This window comes from Fulmarus glacialis, unplaced genomic scaffold (genome assembly GCF_000690835.1).
Source record: "Fulmarus glacialis isolate BGI_N327 unplaced genomic scaffold, ASM69083v1 scaffold27539, whole genome shotgun sequence".
NCBI classification, from domain to species: domain Eukaryota; kingdom Metazoa; phylum Chordata; class Aves; order Procellariiformes; family Procellariidae; genus Fulmarus; species Fulmarus glacialis.
Window position 1 is genome coordinate 1 of NW_009234301.1, and position 8,449 is coordinate 8,449.

An 8,449-nucleotide genomic window follows, 5' to 3' on the forward strand; every position below is an offset into this window, starting at 1 on the left:
AAGGTCAACTTGCCCCTTTTATAGACCCCAATCTGCTGTAGTTGCCATTCTTGTCTGCTTGTATCTCATACCTGTAATGCAGTTTCCCCCCGTTCCATCCCTTTCCACCTGCCGCAAAGCAAATGCGTATCTTTGCCCAGTTTCCACCCAGTGCCTCTGATGGCAGCTGTTGCAGACAGGCAGCTTTGCACCCTGCCCCTGGTCTGTGGAAAGTCCTTGTTCCCAAAACCTACACAGTACTTCCTCGCCCTGCACACCTTTGGGTGCTCTGGCAGTGCGCTCCGCAGCAGCCCTCCCGTTCCGCCTCCTGTGCCTGTCTCCCAGTGCCCCCCAGCATCCCTAGCTGGGCACAGAGCGGAGCAGGAAGGCAGTCACTGACAAGCGCTGTAGTTTATGAACAAATCTGGTGGTACATGGAAGGGGCTTCTCAATACTCCCAAGGCAAGACCAATATGTGCTGGGCAAATTTGTGCAGCTGCATAGTTAAAACGTCTTCACCTTTTAACTTTACTGCAAGCATTATTATAATAATTGAGGGAAGGAAGATTTGAACGCCTTCTTCTGAATTGCAGGTTTGTGCTGTCGTGCCTGGCATGACCGTGTGGAGAGCGCTTAGCCCCTGACAGCACTTTAGGAGCAGACTGCAAGATCCCAAGGAGCACAAGAAACTGAAAGTATGGCGCTCTGCACTAGGATGAGTCCCATAACCTCCACAGTTTGGTACAACCACAGGAGGAATACAGAGCTGAGTGGTTGGAAGAGAAAATGAGTAGCTGCTCGCATATAGCTCAGGTAAAGAACATAAATTGTAGGACCCAGCTACAAAATCTATATATGCTATCACAATACTAAAACCAAGGCCCCAGGAGCAGTATGGTGTGTTTGCAAAGCCCCTGATGGAGGTTCAAATTAGATACCCTTCATATCATGCTTTAGTAAAGCTGTGGACGTTGCCTACAGTAACCCCACACACCCACCTACACAGACGTCCTTCCTGTTTCAGTTTCCACGTTCAAGCAATAACCCAATATGCTCAAGGATACGCTTCTGCCAGTCATAGATGAAATCCCTGAAGGAATGTCCCCTCTGTTGATGAAGTTTGTCCCCTCCTTTCACAGAGACATGACTGTGATCGTGGGAAAGGAAGAAACTCTTTCCTTACTCCGGACTAGCCTGATAATTGTATAAAGGCTATCTGCTTTCTGCTGAGCTGCCACAGCTAATCTGAGCATAGCAGCAGTGTGTCAATGGCAACCCAAGCTAGGAAGTTTTTGCAAAAGGGAACTCTTCCTGCTGCCTTGTCTGTTTGCTTAGATGTTTCCCCGGGTGGTTATTACTGGACATTTGTCAGATGCTGATACCACCTCTGAAATGCTGAGGGATTTGCTCCTCCAAAGTTCCTGTTTGTTGACAGCTTTCAGAGAGAAACCCTGCTGTTTGTGGTTAGCTGCCTGGGGGAAAGGTCTATGTGTGGACAGGGTTTTGACTCCTCCTGCTCTAGACTGGGGATGGGTCACCTGGTATATATTGCAGCATGTAAATAGCTTGGCCGGCTTGTACCGCCAAAGCAGAAATTCTCGGTAGTGGCAAAGTCCTGAGAGCTGTAGGGCTGCAGAAAGCAACCTCCCTTTGTATATCGGCTTGGAACTGCCAGAAATGATCCGTCTGCAGGGGCGGTCCGCTTCAGCATTCAGCAAATATTTAGAGTAGGGACTCAGATTATTAACCTTTAAAGCTTCTTTTTTTTTTTTTTACTAAGGCTTATTTTTGCTTATCTGATTATTTTTTTCTTCATGGTTCTGCAATTCAAGATTGCAGTCTTTCTCTTTTGCTTGCTTCCTTTCTTTCTGTCCAGCTTTGCCACTTAGGATCAAAGACTTCAAGACTGGTAGTTTTATAATCACTGGAAACCGAGGTCCAAAACTGTTCCCTTCATCTGAGTTGTCTCCTTGATTCTGACACTATCTAATCCCTTATTACCCATTACCTGCCATTAAATAGCTGTTAGTGATGGGTGCAGTGGTCCAGGACCTATCCGTTTACAGTGTGTGTTTGCACCAGAGCCCATCTGTCCAGTTACTCAATTCTATCTGGAGCTTGAGTAGTTGTCCAGAGGTATTGGTTGTCCAGAGAGATTAGTCGCTTGAAGGAGAGTTCAGGGAGTGTATTTCTGAAGTGATGCAAACTAATATTGAGTAAGGGGGGAAAAAAAGTAATGTCTCAAATGCTTTAAAAATATTCCTGTAAGTGATCTCAGCTTTAGCTGTGATGCACGTCTGTCTCTGGTGCTGGATTCATCCACGTGGTATCCTTTCCCTGCCGTCTTTGATTCTTACTTTTTAAAATAAAGTGGGATTTTTCTTACCATTGTATTTTCTCTGTTCTTCCGCATTTTTTCTGCAGCAACTGCTAATGCCTGCCCTCTTGGTGCTAACTGCTGTTGCTTACTGTTTGGCTGGTTTTGGCCTTAAAATAGTAAACACCGAAGGAAAAATTCTTGTCTTTGGTGCTGATGGCGTTTGTAAGAGCACCCTGCCCAACAGTTGCATTCATGGCGGTTGTTGGAGCTCAGAAGGGATGCCAGACAGGGAACTAACAGAATCCAGCTGGAGTAGACAAGACATTAAATTGCCTGTTTTGTTGGGTTTTGCTGCCTCAGCCTGAGAGTCTTGGAGGAGAAAGAAGAGATGAGGTAGCAAGTAAGAAAACCAGGTTCTGGTGACCAAAGAGTCATTTTCCATTTAAAATAATCTTAGGAGAGTAATTAGTCTTGTGGCTGTCATTATTAAAGAAATGTAAATATGGCTGGGATTTGTTGTTTGCTTACACCTGTATCTATGATTGCTGTCAGCCAATTCTGAGTCCACCACATCTGGTGTATGTCCTAATGTATATCGCTTATCAGAAGAGGAGCAATCTTGAATGTCCTTTAAGGAAGGAGAAAGTAACTGACACCAGATACCTCAGCAGTGCTCAGGATGTCCTTAAATGTTTGCTCAGTTGATTCCATTCTTTTATGCATCCACTCTGCTTGTTCCGCATATTCAGCAGGGACAGTAGATTTTAAGACATATGACAAGCTTTTGCTGAATATTCAACTAAGATTACTTTTGTTTGCTTTTGTAAGAAGGATTCCTGATTGCTGAACCTCACGTAACTGTCCAGATGGACCGAGGAGAAGAACAAGTTCATGAGGCCTTGGAGAAGACACACATGGGTGAGGAATAAGTTAGATAAGTTTATAAACACAGAGCAAAACAAAATGCTCTTTGAGCTGCCTCCGTGTTATTTAAGCCACTTTATTCCATGCAGCTCATATTGAGACCTGCTCTTTCCCCCTCAGGGCAGGCAGACAGCCTGCCTTTGTCAGCCTGCTGTTAAGAGTATGTATGAGAAGACAGAATATTAAGAAGACAAAATGTGAAGATTTCTTGGGGGCAAGGAGACACCTGCATTGCCCTTGGCTCTGCTGTTCGTGGCACGTCTGCTCTGGGTCACATGATGACGCCATACAGCCTCTCCTGCAGCTAGGTTTCCACTTGCTCCCAGTCTTCCCTTTGCTGCTTCTCCTACGCGGTGCCGACCAGGCTCCCTAGGAGAACAGCTTGCCCATTCTCTGCTGTGCCACTTCCCAGCGAGAATCACAGTTAGAGTCATCCTTTTTTTTCCAGGTGGTGAGGTAGGTTCCCTTCCAGATCACCTTGCAAGCACAGATCAGCAGGACATGTTGGCAGCGGGGTCCAGAGGAGGAGAGGAACAGTTGGGGGACAGCCATGGAAGTCGGCGCAGTTCCCCAGAGGCACAGCAAGGTGTCTGTGAGGCCGAAGAGGAGGCTAAGCTGCCTTGCTCTGATATCAGCCTGGTGAAAAGACAGGAGAGAAGGGTGGCAGCAGCCTCACGGCGAGCCCCTCGTGCAGAGCGGCCCACCATTTGCTCCGAGTGTGGCAAGGGCTTCAGTCGGAGCATCCACCTCATCCAGCACCAGCGAATGCACACTGGGGAGCGCCCGTTCCTGTGCGGGGAGTGTGGCAAGGGCTTCAGCCAGAGCTCCCATCTCATCCAGCACCGGCGGGTCCACACGGGCCAGAAACCCTACACCTGTGCCGAGTGTGGGAAGAGCTTCAGCCAGAGCTCCAACCTCCTCAAGCACCAGCGCATCCACACCGGGCTCAAACCCTACGTGTGCAGCGAGTGCGGGAAGATCTTCAGCGACAGCTCCACCTGCATCAAACACCAGCGTATGCACACAGGCGAGCGGCCCTACAAGTGCCCAGCTTGCGGGAAAAGCTTCAGCCAACACTCCCACCTCCTTCAGCACCAGCGAGCCCACGACGGCATCCGGCCTTATGCCTGTGGGCAGTGTGGCAAACGTTTTGGGCAGAGCTCTGACCTCATTAACCACGCTCGTACCCACACTGGCGAGAAGCCTTACAAATGCAGCCAGTGCGGCCGGGGCTTCAGTGGCAACTCCAACCTGATCAAGCATACCCGCATCCACACTGGGGAGCAGCCGTACCGCTGCACCCAGTGTGGGGAAAGCTTTCGGTTCCAGCCCCAGCTGGTGCGCCACCAGAAGCACCACACAGAGTAGTTGGTGGAGAGGAGAACGCCGTGTGGACCACAGGCAGCTACCTGGTGTTGGGAAGACACACAGCTGCTCCCTGGACACCTCATACAGGGCGTGAATTTCGGGGGAGGGAGCCGTCAGAGCCTGTCCCCTTTTCTTCTGGGTAAATCTGTTTGTCAGCACCGCCCAGACACTGGAGCAAAGAGGGAGGCCGCTGCCGCCGAACGAACTACTGCATGTTCGCTGCGGTGCGGTGGTTCTGAGCCCCTCTTTTGGGGATGCGGAGAAGAAAGGTGCTTACAACGTGGTACGTTCAAGGCCAGAGCGGAGAACACAGACACGTTCCAAGGATCAGTGCCTTTTTCTGTTGTTTCTAGCAGGGAGCGATTTTTATCCCAGTAAAAACCAGCTAAAATCTGTACCCGTTTTCTGTACAAGCTGCCTGGGTTTCGCCCTCCCGATAAGGCCACAGCCTGGGATGATCGCTCCCCTTAGAATCCACATCTCCCACTTGCCGGTATTTTTGGGTTTAGGTGGTGTTAGCATCTATTTATTTCAAAACCCCACCACACTGTGCTGGGTGCCTCTGCGTACATGTTGTGGGCCCAGCTGATGCTCTGTTGGGGCCACGTCTATGGAACGGTATTTTTGCTGGGTTGTATGGTTGTTAAATTGGCAGTTCCACAAATTACACTGCTGTCTGTCAGCTTAGTCCTCAGCAGCAATTAAGTAAATTAACATCCTAATAGGTATTTCTCTCAGATTCTTGTTTAGGTGCTTTTGTGGGTGGCACTTTATGAATGTTTTTATAAGGCTTTTAAAAGTATTTAGGATTACTTTTTTAATTGTGATCCTCTAATTGTCAGTTGACGAACAGAAAAAGGATGACATTTGAAAAATAAGCTATGTCAAACTTCGATTTTGTATTAAATGTTAAACATTTTTCTTGCGTAAAACTTTTTAACTCAAACGATATGGTTTTGAGTTGTTAATGATTACAAAGAGGTAATTATGACACTGAATTTTAGAATTTCTGTGATATTTTTGTGGGTGGTTTTGACATCTTTAATAATGACTTTCTAAGGAATATGGGGGAGGCAGGATTCTGAGAAAGCAGAAGGAACTGACCTCTGAAGAGATCTTCCTCAATTTGAGGAGGAGAATACTACTACTGGGAGTCTGTCCTTAAAAGGAATTCTTGCTCAGGCGACCGCTTGGTACGGGGGAGGAGAGAACTGGCAGTAATAACAAAGATGTTAATATCTCTAGCGCGGAAGAACTCCCTGTAACGAACGTGGCAGTGTATACTGAAATGCCTGTTCCACCCACGGAGCCAAACAGGGGAAGAAATCACAGTGTGCTTTAGGCAAGAAAATGAAGCGATCAAATCTGTTGTGCTGTAGAATTTTTATTTTCAGCACCGCATATAGGCCTAATGCTAACAGTGAGCTTTCACAGGGAAATGAGCTCCCAAATGGGGGATATCACTAAGGGCAAAGAGAATGCCCAGCTTGAAAAGCACAGGATCCCGAGGAAACAAGCAAGCTGTGAACAGTAGCAATGTGACTGGAATTACTGGCTGAGTAATGCGGATACGTCCATACCTCCCTTAGCCACCAACTGCTATCACAGAGGGCACAGCTTCATGCTCCATTGGCAGTAGATCTGGTTTAAGTCATTTGGTCTCACTCTACTCCCACCTTCCCCCCTAGAGCCTGAATTAATACAGCTGTGCTGATTAACTGTTCACACGGCTGTGCCCTAAGTCAGATCCATAAGGTGATCCACGTTTTTTAAATGACAGACTTTGGAGAGTTCATTTTAAACGGCATTAGTCCAGTCTAGACCAGAGACTCCCAAGCAGTAGGGTACATACGACTGAGAGGCTTGGTGTCAGAGGAGAACAGACAGGCCAAAAAGGAAATAAACAATGTGGCCACTATTGCTGTTAGTTCCCAAGAAACACATCATTTAAGATATTTGTTACTTTTCTTCTTTTTTTTTTTAATGTTTCTAGGGAGGACTAGACCTGGAAAAGCCTGACACATTGCCTTTATTGTTTCTGCATTCCCCCAGCCCCATTAGGAAGACACATACCCCCATTGCCACAGTACGATGGAAACAACAATTCATTTCTGTGGTGCCCTTGCCGCACATACTGTTACCAAAATATGTATTTCTTCTGAATCGTAGTTCTCCCCCATAAACGGGCTGAAAACATGTCTCTTGCCTCGGAGTCGGAATATCAGCCCATCGTGTTTGTTTGCGGAAGGAGCAAAGCGATGCAATGAACGGAACGGTTACATCTGCACAGTATAAAGTGCCAGGGGCACAGAAGCCAAGTGGTATTAGCCCAGGTGAACTCCTTCCAAAAATGCCAGGTTGCCATCTAGCTAGACGTGGCCCAGACCATGTGGTGGTTTTGGTGGGCCTGTGCCCTAGTGTCCTAGACGTGTAGCTCCTGCAGGGTACCCTAGTGGACAGCCTTGTTCAACTGGTGGTCCTTCAGGAGCATGGTGGTCCTTCAGGAGCAATTAGTTATTGAGTGTGGATACCACAAACAACTTTACTCCAGAATATAGTATAGAATATAATACCCTAATACGTTCTGTAGAGCAGATGATCAGGGACTGGGCACCCAGGTTCACTCCCTGGGGCTATATTACACACTGGTATAGACACAACCTAAGGGTACTAATCAGCTGAGTAAGATGATCAATATTCATGCAGCATTTCTGTGTTGCCACTTGACGTGTTGAAGCACACCAGCATTTTCCCCTTCTTTTTGCTCCTGTGCTTTAATTTAGTGCTTTTCTGAAGACAGCTGTTTTCTTTTTCTCCTCCAGGCTCTCACTACTAGCTGCTTCACAAACACCAGTGTCCTCCCTCATTAGCTTTAACAGTTTGTCCAATATGTTGACCTTTCTGTTTTTCCCATTAATCGGAGCAAGTTTAATCATGAAATCAGTGTAATTGAGGTGCTCAAACGGGAACTCAGTTAAGCTTAGCTGCAAGGGCTGCTTCTTAACTGATTTGCCTGCAAGTAAAGTTGAGCTTTTCACAGAAGTGCGTGGATCTCAGGTCTCCCCAGCAATACTTGGGGTGCTACCCGCACTCTTCCTTTCAAACATCTTTTCAGTAGTACAAAACTGTGTTAACGCTCTTCAAACATGTTTTGAAATGTGTCCTCTGCATGCTGCACGTTCTTGAGCGTTTAACTTTCAGACTTACAATTCGTTTGAAATCCTCTAAAACCCCTTGCTGTTGGGAGTTCTGTAACTCCAACCTCATTGGTATGATGAGGGAAGCTGGGACACTTGGGAATTGTTGCAGCTATAGTGCGGCATCTTCGCTTAATTAAGAAGTGTCTCTCATCAGGATGACAGGCTGTCCATGGAGACCTCTTGATTACAGAGCTCTGCTGCAGTAACTTTCTTTTGCAAATTTACAAGAACCAGCTTAAGTTGCATCTCACTGAAACCAGGGAGTGAAATTTTCCGCTCAGGCACCATACTGGCCTGAACAGAAGGCAGCCTCAGATCTCTCTTCTCAGAAGTGAAAACAAAAATTACTGTATCTAAATATATATTTGTATTTTAAAAAAAAAAACAACAAACAAACCACATTTCACTCCCCCACTTCACTTTAAGTGCTACTTAAAGTATACCTTAGGCTCCAAGTCTACTACCCACACATGTTCTGTCACTGTGGTCGTTAGGTGAAGGCCTATTTGTGCATGGGACCAAGTGCTCTCCTCTTGGTCTTGGCAGCTCAGTTCAGCAAAGATGCAGGTTCCGAGTTGCGTCAATCGGTTCTGGCCAGGGGTGCACAGTGCAGTCTCTGTAAATTGGCTTGCGGACTGTGTTGTTGCTAATTTGAGTA

At 46.9% G+C, this 8,449-nt stretch overlaps 1 protein-coding gene across 1 annotated transcript; it reads left to right on the forward strand.

Moving 5' to 3' along the window:
- The first annotated feature begins 3,165 nt into the window (after positions 1–3,165).
- LOC104072361 (zinc finger protein 436-like) lies at positions 3,166–4,591 on the forward strand. The gene is made up of 2 exons (XM_009585614.1): positions 3,166–3,217; positions 3,672–4,591. The coding sequence occupies exons 1-2, from the start codon at positions 3,166–3,168 to the stop codon at positions 4,589–4,591; spliced, it is 972 nt and encodes a 323-aa protein (XP_009583909.1).
- The last annotated feature ends 3,858 nt before the right edge of the window (positions 4,592–8,449 follow it).